Source organism: Lagopus muta, chromosome 24 (assembly GCF_023343835.1).
Source record: "Lagopus muta isolate bLagMut1 chromosome 24, bLagMut1 primary, whole genome shotgun sequence".
Taxonomy (NCBI): domain Eukaryota; kingdom Metazoa; phylum Chordata; class Aves; order Galliformes; family Phasianidae; genus Lagopus; species Lagopus muta.
In genome coordinates this window covers 4,360,084-4,375,978 of record NC_064456.1, presented here as the reverse complement: position 1 = coordinate 4,375,978, position 15,895 = coordinate 4,360,084, and the positions used below count along the sequence as shown (strand labels likewise).

The 15,895-nt window shown below is 58.9% G+C and overlaps 1 protein-coding gene across 3 annotated transcripts; it reads left to right on the top strand.

Annotated features, from left to right (window-relative positions):
* The first annotated feature begins 904 nt into the window (after nucleotides 1-904).
* PACSIN1 (protein kinase C and casein kinase substrate in neurons 1) lies at nucleotides 905-15,785 on the top strand. 3 transcript variants are annotated; one of them, XM_048925705.1, is made up of 11 exons: nucleotides 5,695-5,765; nucleotides 10,693-10,802; nucleotides 11,168-11,300; nucleotides 11,612-11,768; nucleotides 11,843-12,078; nucleotides 12,238-12,393; nucleotides 12,737-12,912; nucleotides 13,384-13,504; nucleotides 13,585-13,709; nucleotides 13,940-14,133; nucleotides 14,435-15,785. In XM_048925705.1, exons 3-11 carry the CDS (start codon nucleotides 11,238-11,240, stop codon nucleotides 14,542-14,544), a joined length of 1,338 nt encoding a protein of 445 aa, XP_048781662.1. In that variant the 5' UTR covers nucleotides 5,695-5,765; nucleotides 10,693-10,802; nucleotides 11,168-11,237; the 3' UTR covers nucleotides 14,545-15,785. The 3 variants fall into 3 exon arrangements, with proteins under 3 accessions (XP_048781663.1, XP_048781661.1, XP_048781662.1); XM_048925706.1 differs by lacking the exons at nucleotides 5,695-5,765; nucleotides 10,693-10,802 and adding an exon at nucleotides 905-1,028; XM_048925704.1 differs by lacking the exon at nucleotides 10,693-10,802 and having other exon boundaries at nucleotides 5,659-5,765.
* Nucleotides 15,786-15,895: the final 110 nt, after the last annotated feature.

Below are 15,895 nucleotides of genomic sequence, written 5' to 3'. Positions count from 1 at the left end.
TGCAGGTGTGGAGAGTTCCACCCATGCTGCTCCCTCCAGGGCAAAGGGCTTGGGGTTTGTGAAGGCATCTGAATTCCCCTCAATGCCCCAAAGCATCCTGCCAGGTGATGGAGAACAGCTGAGCCACCCATAGCACCCTGGGGACACTCACAGAGTGGCAACCCTCCTCCAGCACACTGAGTTCCCCAGCAGCACCTTGTGCTGAGGTTTTGGGCACCAGCACACATAGCTGTGCTCCCACCACAATGTGCCACAAATGCTGCTTTTCTGTGCCAAGAAATGCTGCCCGTTGCTTTGGCCATGCATCAGAGGGATGCTCCATGTGCACTGCAGCTCATCCACCCCACTGACCACCATCTGTGGGCTCAGCACAGCCCAGACCCTCCCTGCAGTCCCACTGTCCTTCCTTGGTCCTGGATGAGGTGGCTCAGGGCAGAACCAGCACAGGATGGCAGGACACAAGCTGCATCCCATAGAGCTGCCCCATGCAGCATCAGCACTTAAGGCTGCTTGGAGGTCTCAACACCCCAGGGGAGATGGGTGCAGGCTCTCATAGGTGAATCTCTTGATCAGACTGGGGGGCAACTCCCAGCCCAACCTCAGGTCTGGCAGGCACAGGGAGAGGGGAATGGGGGCTGTGAGCCATAGGATGAAGGGAAAGGAGAGAGCGTGAAGAGGTGGCAGCTTACAGCAAAGTGTGCAGGGAGGCTGAGGACCCCCCCGCAGCCACCCAAGCTAATTCTTTGCCGCTCCTGCGGTAACGTTTTCACCTTGTGCTGCGAAGGAGTCATTATGCCGAGCCGGGGTGGCGATTGGCTGGCTAAAAATGCCTCTGTAATCTCCGTGCTGATCTTTACCCCCTCCTCCCCATCTGCCGTGACCTTCCTCCCAATGTGCAGAGCCAGCCCGAGCGAGACGGAGCCTCTGGGTTCCCTGCCAGCACCCCGGCCACCCCCACTGCCGCCCAGCCTCCGCACCCCAGCGGCCTCCCCGCGCCCTCCCATGGGCCCTGCAGCCATTCGCCCAAGGTACCGACACGCGTCGTGTTCTGGCTCCTGGAGGTTGGCAACGAGGGGCTTCCAGCGGGCGGTGGGCGATGGGGGCAGCGGTGGCCCTGCTGAGTGGATGGGATGCTTGGGTTCGGGATGTTCCTGTGCAGCCTGAGGGAGGTGTCAGCTCTAAAATTCCTCCAGAGCTGGGCAGTGAGGTTTTGATGTAGCAGCTCACTGCTGCCTGGTTTAAGCCATTTCCAAACTTCTGTAGGATTGAAGATTGCTTTCTATCTTGTGCCTGGGCTCGGGGGGCTGCTGTCAGGTGGGAAATAGCAGTAAGGCTCTCATGGGGGGCAGCAGAGGTTCTGTGGCATCTTGTGGCTCGCCCCCGCTCTGTGCGTTATGCAAAAGCTGCATCAGCTCAGTAACAGCCCGCACAGCCCTGCTGGCACCCAAGGGCTCCTGAGGGACTTCTGGGGAGTCCCAGGGGGCTGCTGGCCCCACGGCCACACTCGCTCTGGCAGCTGGGGACTGGCACTACGGTGCTGCTCCATGGAGATCCCACAGACCATCCCGCACCAGGAACGGGGTCCCTCTGGCTGCCCACAATGCATAAATGAAGGCTGGGAGCCAAAAAGCCAGCCTGAACAGCCTGCAATTGTCAGGGCTGTCAGCGCTGAGCAAACGGAATGATTGTGCTCGTCTTCCCTCTGCCTCCTTGCTGTGCGCTTGGCATCCTCTTACTTGCCTGGTGAGAAATTCAGGATCCTGCCCTCAGCCCTGGGTTCAAAGAAACGCAGGCTCTGCTCGCACCCCCTCCTCACCCGGCACCATGGCACCAAGCGGCTGGCAGGGAGCTCTGCGAGGAGGCTTAGGATGAGCCAGGGACTCCCGAAGGCAGTGGGGGCAACGCTCAACCCCCACAACCCACAGCTACCCCTGGGTATGAGAGGCTGAGAGACGTGGCTGCAGGGATGCACAGAGAAGCCTGTGGCATCTTGAGGCTTTGCCACCATTTTATCCCTTCATTTTGGCTCCTTTAGGGGTAGGTCACCGACAGGACAAGGAGGGGGAAAGCTGAACCTCACGGGGCAGACCCAGGGATGCAGCAATGGCTGCATGGGAGAAATGCATCTCCTGGCCCCACGCCCTGATCAGGATTGCCGCCCTTGTCCTTCTCATCCCGCTGCACTGCGCACATCTCCTCTCTGCCATTCTTGCTCCTGCCTCACAAACAGCAAAGCAAGCGCTTTGCTAAACGGATTAGAGCTGCACTCCTCCTGCAGCCTCCCGAGCTGCTCCCGCAGCTCTCAGCCCCGCTGGGTGCTGCACTGCCACAGATCACATATTTGGGACACGGCAGTTCCTGCAGCACAGCCACCACAGGTTGTCCCCGAGCTCTGGGGCACGGTGACCTTACACTAAAATCTGGCTCCTGCAGCTGGTTGGCAGCGCACATCTGAGGGATAACAAGGCAGAAAATAACCCCGTGTTGCAGGAGCAGTTCTGGTTAGGCAGGGCACCGGTGGCACCGCTGGTTATGAGGCTGTGCTGCATCCCCACGCCTCCTCAGCTCGGAGACAAGAGCTGGAAAAGGGAGAGGAGAGGCTTGGGAAGGAGATTATCACTGCAAAGGGGAATTTATCGGCGGCTGAATGCCAGGTCTGCCACTGGTGACAGCACTGAGCCCGTTTCCAGGTGTTTGCAGCCGTGTCCCCATCCCCTCCTGCCCCTCTTGGCCATTGCAGCCTCTTCCCACAGTGCCATGCTATGGGCCCAAAGGCACCGCCCGGCTGTGTAGGATGGATTTACCTGAAGGGATTGAGGAAAGGCAGCCTGGGTGGCTGTAGAAACCTCACCTTCGGCTCTGCCCCATGGACAGACTTTGTCCCCGGTGGGGCAGCTAGCAGGGCTGTGTTTGTGCAACACCACAAAAGCAAACAGAGGATCCTGAGGTGTTTTAGCAAAGGAGCCTTGGAGAAGGCACTTCCCCATGGGGCACGGCAGCACAGAGAGGAGGAGGCAGCGACCCCGACCTTGCCATGGCTGTGGGCAATGGGGATGTGCTCCTCCTGGCTGCTGCCCACTGCAGACTCTGTGCAGAGGCATTTTCTCAGGAAAAATGGAGCCTTTATGTCTCGGCCCCTGCCCCGGAAGGAGCTCACAGGATGCCTTGGGGCTGGGTATGGGCAGACAAAAAGGGGATTGTTGTGGTGGGAGCTGGGCTGCTGGCAGCACCTGCTCTGTGTCAGGGGCCCTCCACAATGGCTCGATTTCTGCATAATTGCTGCAGAGGGGCCAATTATCCTCCAATGCTAATTAGAGATGCAAAATAGCCTTGTGTTTGCATTCTCCCAGCAAATGAGAGGGTTCCTGGGACCTGCAGCACATCTGTGGCTGAGGCAGGGCACGAGAATGGGGGCACCCACACCAGCTTCTGCCCCTTCTCCTCCCAGCACCCAGTAGGGCATGGAAGGGACAGGGACCCGATGTGCTGGGGGCTCTCCCACTGCTCCCAGCACCAACCAGCTCAGCACAGAGCTCCATACCCAGAAGGTTCTGTGATCATCTGGGGGATACATCTTCCTTTCCTTATCTGTGAGGCAGATGGGAGGATGCCATGCTGAAAAATCCCCCCCATCACCATGCAAAGATCAGCACTCGTGCCTTGCAGGCTGACAATGCTGGCAGCACATGGCACTTCTGCCCAGCCCAGCCCAAAATGCAGCACTTGCTGCAGAGCATCAGTGATCCAGAGGGACCCCCCTCGCCCTGGGCTGCGTGAGCAGGATGCTGGCAGCCACCAGCCCAGTCGGGGATGATTTGCTTTCAGTTCACCGCGGTGCTCAAAGAATCTTAATTTCAGAGTGCCAAGTAGCCATATAAATCAAGGCTAATTTCCTGTCAATATTGGCCGCCGCTTCCCACGGGGAAACTCATTTTATTGAGGGGGAAATGAGTTATTGCAGGAAATAGTGACCGCTGGATGGTGCCCACTGGGGGAAGGTTTGTCATGGCCGTGTCTTTGCCACAGGAGCCAGCTGGCACTCACTGCTGGGGCTCTGCAGCGTGGAGGCAGTGCTCCATGTGTCACAGGTGACAATGGGCTGGGCACTGGAATCCCCCACCACTGAGATGCTCCCCATCGTCTCCTAGGAGCATTTGTCACCCCTCAGTGTGTAATGCCAAGAGCGTTTGCTCCCTGTGCCCAGATGCTGCCAGGGCTTGGGGCAGCTGAGACAGGGTTAGAACCTGTGCTGAGAACTGCTAGCTCATTGCACACAAAGATGACGGTGTTGCCCAAAAGCAGGTGTCAGAGCACCACTGCATGTTTAACCTGCAGCACCCAGTGGTTCAGTACCCTGAAATGGCAAAGAGCAAAGACCACACGATGCTGCAGAAGCCTGAGCCCACTCCTGTTCTGTGTTGGGGCAGCATTATTTCACCCTGGGTCTTGCATTGCCTTCTCCCCTGCTGCCAGCGCAGCCAGCCCTGAAATATTTCAGGGCCTTTCTGGCCTGCTAAGAGGTGGGAAGACGTGCTCAGATGGCACACAGAGCCCCACCAAGCTTCATTAAGGAATGGAAGGCACTCATTAGGGGAAAGCTGAGCTGGGCTGAGCCTCACGGGAGCAGGTTGCATTCTGTGGGCAACCTGATCTGGGCAGCTGCAGCCCGACAACCAGACAGCCTCATTACTGCAGCTCCTGTGGGCGGCTTCAGTTACTCAGCCCAAGCCTCTCGTCTCCTGCCAGCTTTGAATTTCCCTGACATCACCCTGAGCTGGGGGAAAATGCAAGCAATGGAGAGTGGGAGAGCCTGTCAGTACCCTGGCTCCAGGCTGCTGCTCCCCATAGGGCTCACGGATGTGGCACCCTGGGATAAATGCCCAGGCACAAGACTTGGGGTTTGGGAGGAGGCAGCAGATGGGCACTGCCTGGTTCCATGGCCTTCCAGCAGCAGCTTATGGTGTGCAGCAGCTTATGGGGTGCAGCTGCTTTGCCCCTTCCCCAGCCCCATCCCGTGCTTCTATATAGCTCTTGCACCAGCTCCTTCCCAGCTGGCACATTTGGCAGGGAGGCAGCACCAGATGCCTCTCCAAAGGTGTTTTGGGGTGTTTGTTTCTATAAGAGCTTGGCCATGAAACCCTCCCCACTGCGCCAGGGGGAGGAGTGGAGAGAGAGCTCTGCTCCGTCCTGTCCTGCTGCCCTGCACCTAGTGCACGAGGATCCCAAGGATCCCAAGGACAGAGCTCCATGGGAGCTTCCCCTGAGCCACGTTGCAGCACAGCTGAAGGGTGATAAGAACCTGTTCCCAGCCCTGCTGGAGCCCTGCAGCATCAATGGGGCCGGACACCTGTGCACACCTTGCTGCCGTGTGCTGCCTCCCACAGCCCAGCACCCACTGAGCCCCAAGAGCAGTGTTGCAGCACATTACCCTGCACTGGTCTGTGACAAGTGGGTGCTGAGCACCCTGTAACCCCAGGTATGCGCACAAGGCACAGCGAACACCTGCCCTTCCTGGTACCTAAGAAACCCGATGCCAAGGCATGTACATGTTGGGAGAGGAGGGGGGTCCCCACATCCTCCCTGGGTGGTTTTTGCAACCTTTTAAGCATCGGCTCCATCCCCGGTTGCCTTGACGACAGGAGGCTGCAGGCTGGGCGCGCTCCCGCGGCCGTGCGCGGTGCTGCTGCCCGGCTGGTGCTGAGCGCAGCGCAACGCAGCGCGCCCGTCCCACCGAGCCCCCCTGCGGCCCCTACAGCCCGGCCCAGGTAAGCGGCAGCCCCTGCGGTGCTTTACTGCAGGGAGCCTGGGAGGGGGACAGGGGACAGCCGGGTCCCCTCCCCGGGGACGGGGCTGCGGGATGCTTGGGGTGCCTGGTGTGCATGAGGGGGTGCAGGGGGGGTGTTGCGAGGAACCGGTTTATGTTCACCCCCAGGGCAGGGTATCGTGCACCCAATCCTTTCTGTGAGCTGGGGGGATGCACACGTGACCTTCAGTCCCCCTGTGTGTCCGTGAGGGTGCTGAGGCTGTGACCCTGCTGTGCTACCACGGGTATGCCTCAGTTTCCCTGGCTGCTGCAATGGTCTGGAAGGGAGAGGACTTGTGTTATCCCCACCATCGCTGTCTCCTTGCCCAGATGAACGCCTCACCCTGTTGCTGAACCCCTCCTTTTGTTGCCTTCCCCCCAGCTTCTCCGTTTCCTACCCCCTCACTGAGCCCCCCACCCCCACCCCAGGCCTCTTCCCCCACCACTGACGGCCAAACCCCAGGCATCTGGTGGCTCCATGGCAGCCCCATTCCCCTCCTGTCACTGCCAGCCCTGGGCTCACCGAGAGGCAGGGGATGGGCCCCCCCCCCAAGCACACAGTGCTCTGCCTCCCCCCTTCCTAATATGGAAGCACCCCCACATCCTCCAGCACTTCTCGGCTTAATTGCAAAACACATATTTGGATTTCCATCTAAACCCCACTCCTGGGACTGCAAAAATCCCTACTCAAGAGTCAGAGCATCCTTGTTTACAGCAGCGAGCTAAGAAGGCAGACTGAGAAGAGCTGCAGAGCTGCAAGGCGAGTTGGAACCCCAGCAGCTGAGGCTCAGAGCAGTTTCCCTTCCCCAGGCCTGAGCACATTATGGGGCTGACAATCCTGCTCCAGATCTCTGCACCCTGCTGGTGTCTATCCACATTCCTGGCACATCCGCTGTACCTGTGCTGGCTGCAAGCTCCCCCGGAGAGAAACGTTTGTGTTATCTGCAAATGCCATGCATACTTCCAGAAATCTGAGCGATGCTTGTAAAATCCCTTAGAAGACTTTGATGGGTGTCCTGCGTGCTGAGGGAGATAACGCTGGGGAGAGGAGGAGGAATATTTCTGCAGAGCACACAAAATGTCAAGCTGATTGCTGCCAGGTCTTGGAGCAAAAAGCGTCACCCTGGTCCTGCAACGTGGCAGCATTGGCAGCACGCAGCCCCATCCCAGCCAGATGGGCACCCTGCTGTCATCATATGGGACACGGGGCTCCTGTAGCATTCCTGGACCAATGAACCTCCTTTGCAAACGTTCCGGTCTGGAGGAAGCTGCAGATCTGCTCTCTGGACCCCCCAACCCATCCCTGCTGCCCATGGACTGGGACAAGGCACTGCCACGGGCACATCCTGCACAGAGCAGCTCTCAGAAGCTTCCCACCATTACCATGCATCGCCCCAAGGATGTGCTGCCACTGTGTGCATTATCCCCAAACCAGCCCCACAGCACTGCTGTGTCTGAAACCCCACACAGAAGCACCCTGTGTACGAGGGCCTCCTGAGCCCCACACCTGGGCAGGGTTGGGCTGTTTGCCCCAGGGTTCCCATCCCAGCCGCAGTGGTTTTGCTGGGGGAAACAGGACACAGCCCTGCAATGAGCTGTTCTCAAGCTTAGCCTATGGCTTGGAAAGACCCAGGCTCACCTCCCTTCAGGCTTTAACTCAGTTTGATAATTGGTGGGGTGGACACACAGCCAGGCATTCCCTGGATCACTCACGCCTCTCCATGCTGCTCAGCCCTGAGCCTGGGGCTCTGCTCAGCTCCAGCTGCCAGTGGGAATCAGCAGCACCCACTGCCCAGAACTCTCCGAGCCCCATAGGGAAGCTTGGGGTTGGGGGGAGACCCCAGGCGCCTCGCCAGGTGCCCACATCTCCCCAGGCCACTGTCACCATTGTCACGCTGTCACCACCCCCAAAGTGCAGCCCCCACCTCACCACCTCCCACTGCCCCCATCCCCATCTCCTCTATCCCACAGGGGTCGTTGCGTGGGGGAGGAAACTGCATCTCATTCCCTGTGCCATGAGCACTCAGAGGAACCCAGTTCTGGTTCTGGGGCGTGGGGAGGGCAGCCAGCAGCATTTCATTTCCCTTCCAGTAAAGCATCGTGGAGAGCATGCTGGCTTTGCACTGCCGTTGTGCTGGGGTATCTCATCCACCGTGCTTTGCCACGGCAGGAGCAGCACGAGGTGCTCACACCCATGCTGGGATACTGCTCCTTGGTGCTATGGGGGTGCATGAGGTGGGACCCTGCTCTTGGCGCTGCTGTTCTGAGTCCATTTGTCTTCAGCTGGAGTGGTTTTCACATGGCATTGCATCACGGTGGCATTGGGGCAAGCGGTGCTGCGCCCACCATCTGCAATTAGCAGCAATAGAGGTGAGGAAATCAGCTTCCTGCTGCCGAGCACGCAAAGTGGGGCTGCTGAAATGCAGCCTGAATCCCTCCCAGTACAGCCCTGTACTCACCCTTGGCCTCGTGTGCTTGCAGAAGGAAACCAAAATGCAGCACCTATTTCACATTACAGCTCCTCGGAAGGTGTTTTTTGACAAGCCAGGACTTTGCGTTTAATTGCAATAAAACCAGCTCAGACAATTGGCTCATTTTGAATTGCCAGGATTGCTCTGCTGTACTGATGGCCCTGCTGGGAGCCACCAAGGAGCTACAAGAGAACAGCACGCAGCAGATTGCATCCTGCCCTGCTCACGTGCTCCTGCAGATGAGGTCCTGGGGCTGCACTGGGGCTGGGATGCTTTGCAGGAGGGTTTGGCACCAGGGCAAATCCTGGCATGGCATCACTCTCAGCCCCACAGCAGGGCTCAGATCTGTCTCCTGCTTTGTCACAAACCCAAACCTTGGGGAAGGATGAGGACAGGGACATGAGTTCCATCCACGCTCTGCTCCCCTCCTTGCAGTGCATCTGCTGCAGTCCTGCTGTGGCAAAGGGCTCTGCAGCAAAAAGAAACCCTACACTGGGAAGCTTTGCAGTCCCTCCCAGCCCCACGTGCAGGTAGCAGGATGGGGACACATGCAGACAACTGCCACTGCATCTCGACCTCAGGGCACCGCTCCATGGCCTACAGGCTCAGAGGTGATGCTGCAGCAAAGGTGAAGCAGTGCACTCCCATCTGCTGCTCTACTCAGTGGCTGTAGCAAACCCACTAATGGTGAATGTGATTGTGTGATGCCACCCTCTCCGTCCCCATTTCCAGCATGGGGGGTGCAGACTGGTTCAAGCAGCACCCTCTTGTGCAGCTGTGGGGATTCCCAGCTGCCTGCAGCAGCAGCAGTGCCAGCCCTCTGCATTGCAGCACCTCCTGCCTGCGTGGGGTCAGCGCCTGCATCCCAGCCCCCGGTACCTGCACAGGGACAGGGACCCACTGTAGCAGCAGGAGCTGTGTCTCAAGAGATGAGCTCTGCACTGAGCAGTCTGCTGGGGAGGATGGAGAGATGCAGGGGGACCTGAGGCTGCGGGAGCAACCCAAGGACACGCCAGCGTCTGCAGGGGCGTGAGCTCAGACAAACTTCACTGCTGCAGCTTGCAAAACCCTCTGGTGGCTTTGGGGTGGTTCAGGGCAGTGAAGCAGAGCCCCTCTGCTCAGGGTTCCTGAGTGACAGCACCCAGCTGGGGCTGGCAGCTCGCCCACACCATGCTCAGCCGCCGGGCATCAGCGCCAGCCGCCTCAATGCAAAGCGATGGGCTGCAGCGGAGGGGATGGTGGGGGCTGTGCTGCTGCCCTGGGTGGTGGGCATCGAACACAGGTCTGGCTGCACGGAGGGCACACACACACACGTGCATGCACGTCTGCCTGCATGCATGTTTGTTTGTCCGGGTGCATGGCAGGAGAGCAGCAACAAGGCAGCAGCATTTGCTGGGAAAAAAAAAAACAAACCAAAGCTGCAGCTCGAACCCAAATAACAGCACCAAACACTGAGCTGCAGCAAAGCCTTGCAGCACCCCACGGCCTGGGGAGCTCCATGCCTGTGGGTCCCATGGCACCCTCCCCTGCATCCCCAGCACTGCTTTGGGCTGTTCCCCTGAGGTTGCCTTTGCCCTGCATCCGTGACGAAACTCAGAGCCAAAGCCAAGGTGTGAACAAATCCCAACACCTCGGGGCACGCTGTGGGTGTGCAGGGAGGTGGGGGCTGTGATGCAGGCGCCCCATGCACGTGGGTGGGTGCTGCACGCCACGGGCTGCAGGGGACAGTGCTGGCCGCGCTCCCCATCCATCTGCATCTCTGCGGCGGAGCGAGGGACAGTCACACATTTATTTTTAACTGGCTGGGGAGGACGGGCAGGGATTGGTGGGTTTCTTGGTTATATCACTAAATCCCTGCGAGGCCCTGTTAGTTCCAGCACAGCGAGCCTGGCCGTGGCGCACCAGTAACCGTTTCAGCACTCGTTCCTCCATGCCCCATCCCAATGGGGCCCGATGCGCGCACAGATGGAGCAAGAGGGAACCCCACACCCTGCATCCCATGGGTGCACCCCATGCCACCGCCCTATCCTGGGTGTGGGATGCGGCCCAGGTGTCTGGGTCTCCCGTTGCATCTCTGGCTGCGATGGTGCAGGGATCACATCTGTATCCCCCCACCCCAGCACTTCTGTGTGGCTTGTGGCTGTGTTGTCCCCATGCTGGTGGCAGATGCCACGCAGGGCAAGCCCAGCACATCCCGTGGGGAGCAGTGTCCCACTGTGACCGTGATGTTCACAGTCCCCTCACCATCCCTGTGAAATGCCCACCCACCAACCCCATCCCCAGATCCCCATGAGATGCCCATCCACCAGCCCCATCTCCACATCCCCCAGCCCCACATGCAGCTCCGCATGGAGCAGCGAAGGGTTAAGCCATGCAGCAGCCCCCACGTGACGCTCCGGGGATGCCGTTTTTCTGTAGATCAGGACGGATTAGGCTGGAATATCAGGACGAGAATTTCTCCGGGCTGTGCTCCCCCCACTCCACGGCCCCCTGAGGATGCGCAGCTGCTGGGCCAGGGCCCCCCCTGGGTAAGGGCTCCCCGTGTTGCTCCCCTTGTTTCTCCCCGTGTTTCTCCACCCCAGCAGAGCAGCCTTAGGTTTTTTGTGGCTCTGCGGCAGCTCTGCCTGACCAGACATTGCATAAGAAATCCTGGGGCTCGAGCAGGGCTTGGCTGCCTGCAGAGGGTTTGGATTTTGGATGGCACCTTAAGGGGAGATGCGGGGGACGTAGGAAGGGAGACAGAAAGGGCACTGTCCCCATCCCCTGCAGCTGGATGCTCACCCTGCAGCACTGCAGGAGATGGGGATGGAGATGATGGGGATGGGAATTCTGACGGGGATGGGGATGGGGATGGGGTCCCTGCTGCCCACCCTGACCCCTCTGCTCTCCACAGTGCATGAGGCTGCTGCTTGCCCAAGAGCCCCCGAGCGCCCGCACTGACGGCCGCAGCCGTGCCAGGAGCCATGTCGGGTTCCTACGACGAGTCGGCAGCAGCCACCGAGGAGACGACCGACAGCTTCTGGGAGGTGAGCCCTCGCCAAACCCTGTCCCTGCGATGTCCTGGTTTGCTGTCACCACCTGGCACTGCACCCTTGCCTTCTGAAGCCAGCCCAGCGCCGGGGTCCCTGCTGCGGAGGCTGGGGGGGGGGGCCTGCAGGAGGTCCTGCCCTACCAGCACTTACAGTCAGAGCGGGCCAAAAGGAGGTGGCCTTAAGACCCGGAGCGAAAGCTCCATCTGTGCATCCCACCATGGCTTCCATGGTCATGGCTCTATCCCCATCTATCCCTGTCCCCATCCCCATCCCTGCTCCCATCCCCATCGATGTCCCCAACCCAGGTGGGGAACTACAAGCGCACGGTGAAGCGGATTGATGACGGACACCGGCTCTGCAATGACCTCATGAACTGTGTGCACGAGAGGGCCAAGATTGAGAAGTCCTACGCCCAGCAGCTCACTGACTGGTCCAAGAGGTGGAGGCAGCTCATTGAGAAAGGTAGTGGGACACCTGGATGCCATGGGGGGGGTCTGAGCTGCGTGGGGGTGCTCACCCATCCCCTACACCCCCAGGCCCCCAGTATGGCAGCCTGGAGAGGGCGTGGGGTGCCATCATGACGGAGGCAGACAAGGTGAGTGAGCTGCACCAGGACGTGAAGAACAGCCTGCTGAATGATGACTTTGAGAAGGTGAAGAACTGGCAGAAGGATGCCTACCACAAACAGATCATGGGGGGCTTCAAGGAGGCCAAGGAGGCTGAGGATGGCTTCCGGAAAGCGCAGAAACCCTGGGCCAAGAAGCTCAAGGAGGTGAGAGGAGAACCACGGCATGGCCATGCCTTGTCCCAACCCCAGCTCTGCATCCAAGCTGGATATCACATTTCTGCAGGCAGAGGGGCAGGGTAGGAGCTGATCCTGGTAGTGTGGTGTCCTTGTTAATCCCACGTCCATCCTCTCTTCTCCCCGTAGCTGGAGACAGCCAAGAAAGCTTACCACCTGGCCTGCAAGGAGGAGAAGCTGGCAATGACCCGGGAAGCCAACAGCAAAGCAGACCAGTCCAACACCCCCGAGCAGCAGAAGAAGCTCCAGGACAAAGTGGAAAAGTGCAAGCAGGATGTGCAAAAGGTGCGAGCCATCAGCACTGTGGTGCAGCTCCACTGCTGCCCCTGCTGCGGGCTCATGCAGCACAGGGCAGTGGAAATGGACACCACCACTTTGTCATCCCCGTTTATTCCCATTTCCCTGTCTCTGGTTATGTGTACAAAAAGGTTACAGGCAGTAGTGAGTGCGAGAAGAGCAGAGAGTTTACCTTCCCACTGGGGCAAGATCTCTCCTGCATCCTCATTTTTCCCTACGGAGGCTTCTAGCTCAAGAAGGGCTCCCCAGAATGGAGATCCAAGGGTCAGCCTGGCTCTGTGAGGGATCCGGGGGGCTCAAGGTGTAACCAGGCACCTTGTGTACCCTGCAGACTCAGGAGAAGTACGAGAAGGTTCTGGATGAGCTGAACAAGTGCACCCCACAGTACATGGAGAGCATGGAGCAGGTCTTTGAGCAGTGCCAGCAGTTTGAGGAGAAGAGGCTCAACTTCCTCAAGGAGGTGCTCCTGGATATCAAGAGGCACCTGAACTTGGCTGAGAGCAGCAGGTAGGTGCTCTCCCTGCTGTCTGGGCAGAAGGCACCCATGTGAGGTCTCCCTGTGCTGCCCTGAAGGACCAGGTGCTTCCCATCCCCTGCAGTACCAGGGAGTGGGCTCTGATCAACATGATGGTCACTGAGTGGCACCAGAGCGGTGTTCCCCAGTGCCTCCTGGGGGGTGGCACAAAATGGGCATCTTAGCATAGAATCGTGGAATCACTCAGGCTGGAAAAGACAACCAAGATCACCAAGTCCAACCCCCACCTACCCCCATTAAGCCTTCTAACCACGTCCCTCAGTGCCACATCTCCATCGTCCGTCTCTGGAGATGGTGACACCACCACTTCCAGGGCAGCTGTGCCACTGCATCACGGCTCTTTCAGCGAATACATTTTTCCTAACATCCAACCTGAACCTCCCCATCCCACCATCCCACCCCCATCCTGTGGATCCACCCCCATGGCACCCCTCTTCCCACAGCTACGCCAACGTCTACCGGGAGCTGGAGCAGACCATCCGCCTCTCAGATGCTCAGGAGGATCTCCGGTGGTTCCGCAGCACCAGTGGCCCTGGCATGCCCATGAACTGGCCCCAGTTTGAGGTGAGGCTCAGCCCCCCCCTGTGATTGGGACCCACGTCCCAACAGCTGAGTGCTGAGAGCCTCATGCCTTGTGCCTCCAGGAGTGGAACCCGGACCTGACGCACACAATAACGCGCAAGGAGAAGATGAAGAAGGGTGAAGGGGTGACTCTGACCAATGCCAGCAGCACGGGCGAGAGCGGGGCGTCAGCAGGAGAGCGCGGGAGGTGAGTGCCATCGGGGTGCTGCAGCCTGCTCCTAGCACTGGGAACACATGGGATTTGCCTGTGCAAACACTCCTGCTGTCACCTTGGGGCGGATGAGATGTCCTTGTGGCAGAGCTGCTCCATCCTCCCATGGGCAGTGCTGTTAGCTGGGGTCCTGCTTGCTGCATCTTGGGAAGCCCCCCGGATCGGGGTGCCTGCCCATCCCAAATCTTCTCTCCCTCTCATCCCAGCGTCAGCAGCCACGACCGCGGGCAGACCTACAGCGCCGAGTGGTCCGACGACGAGGGCAGCAACTCCTTCAATGCCAGCGAGGCCAACGGTGGAACCAACCCCTTTGATGAGGACTCGGCAGGGAAAGGCGTGCGGGTGCGGGCGCTGTATGACTACGATGGGCAGGAGCAGGACGAGCTCAGCTTCAAAGCAGGTGATGGGATGTCCCACGTGCGATTCCCCTTTTGGGTGGAAAATCCACTAAATCGTGTCAGAGTTGCCCCAGCTCTTTGGCAGAGAGAATCATTAAGGTTGGAAGAGCCCTCCAAGTCCAACCTTCAGCCCGTCACACTGAGAGGGGAAGGCACGACACTGGGTGGGATGGGAGGGATGGGGCACAGGAGGAATCATAGGACACTGTTTGCATTCGTGCCCTGCAAACCTCACTCAGCATGAACCCCACACCCCAGAGGACGCTCCAACAGCAAGCTCTCCCTTCCTCCCTTGTCCTCCAGGGGACGAGCTAACCAAGCTGGGTGAAGAAGACGAGCAGGGATGGTGCAAAGGGCGCTTGGACAACGGGCAGCTGGGGCTGTACCCCGCCAACTATGTGGAGGCAATCTGAGTCTTGTGCTGTGCTCCTCGTCGCCGTCTGCAGATCAACCCGCCCTCCGTTGTCTCCATTCTCCGCCAGCCCACCGCCATCGCTCCGTCTGCTCCGTCACTCCTCCCTCTTAGAGATTCAGACATATTTTCCGACCGAGCTTTTATTTTTTTAAGAGTTGTCTCCGAAGAGTATTTTGCATAGTCGCTTTTTTCTTCTTCTAAGATAACGTGAAGCGAAAGACGACGCCGTCCGTTCCGCGCTAGCTGATTTTTCCCAGCGAAAATCCGATACCTCAAGATCTTAAAGCCCAACCAGCGACAGCTCCTCCTTGGTTGGTTTTTAAAGATACTGAACTCATGAGCCGCCTTCTGATTGGCTGGAACTGTTCCGAAATGCACGGCGCTGGTCTCCTGGGACCAACCTGATTCGCCCCTCTCTGAAAAGGAAAAGAGAGGCAATGGGGTTTTGCACCTTTTATTTTATAATGTTTTCACGTTCTCTGCTCCGATTCCTCCTCCATCCCAAAAGGAAGGGCACAGATGTCCCCTCCTGCCCCACAGCCACCTCTCCCCATCGGGGGGGGAAGAGGAGCAGCCCCACCACGGAGCGTGGTGGCACCTCTCCATCTTGCTCCTCCTCCTCTCCGCCCAGAGCTGCGCCCTGGGTGCTCTGCAAGGAGCAGCACTCAGTGAGGGCGAAGAACATCCCAAAATGTCTCTTCTTGGCCAAGGACCCCACCACAGCCCCACACAGCCAAACTGGGAGAGAGTGGGGACCCTCTGGGTGCTGCTGGGAGGTTGTCCTCTGACCCCTTCCAGAGGTCCTGCAGGGGGAGAGAAACTGCAGCCGCGCTCGCTCCGTTCCTTCACCCGCACTCTGCGTAGAGCTCAGCCCCCCAGCACCCATGGGTGCTCCTGCATAGCCCCCACCCCGCTCCCCCCCTCACTGCCCCACGCACTTCCCTACAGCTCATCACCGTTTATTTCTCTCCCACCTTCCTTTGGCTTTGCGAATTGTTTGGCTCCAGGGACGCAGCGCTCCCCGGGGGCAGCGTGTGGGCACTGCGCCCCTCCTGCCCGGCACACGAATGGGAAAAAGAAAAAACAGCAACCCACACAAAAAGTCAGATTAACAAACCCCGACCGCCCGTCTCAGCAATGCACCCCGGTTTTTGTACATTGATTGTGTAATTTAAGAAGTATATATATAATATATATATATTGTGATTGTAATGACCGTGGATACAACAACTAAAGCAGCAAGCGAAAATAACCGACCTCTGTGCGCATCCTCCGGGTCTGGGTTTGGGGTTGTGTGTGCAGATCCCGCTCTGCCCTTGGGGTTATGGACCTCGATGTGGGGTGAGTGC

Excerpts from the sequence above, each read along its gene's own strand:
- PACSIN1 (XM_048925706.1), top strand. The coding sequence starts at position 11,238 with ATGTCGGGTTCCTACGACGAGTCGGCAGCAGCCACCGAGGAGACGACC. Across the intron at positions 11,301-11,611 it reads CGACCGACAGCTTCTGGGAG|GTGGGGAACTACAAGCGCAC; the intron begins GTGAGCCCTCGC and ends TCCCCAACCCAG. Across the intron at positions 12,394-12,736 it reads GCAAGCAGGATGTGCAAAAG|ACTCAGGAGAAGTACGAGAA; the intron begins GTGCGAGCCATC and ends TGTACCCTGCAG.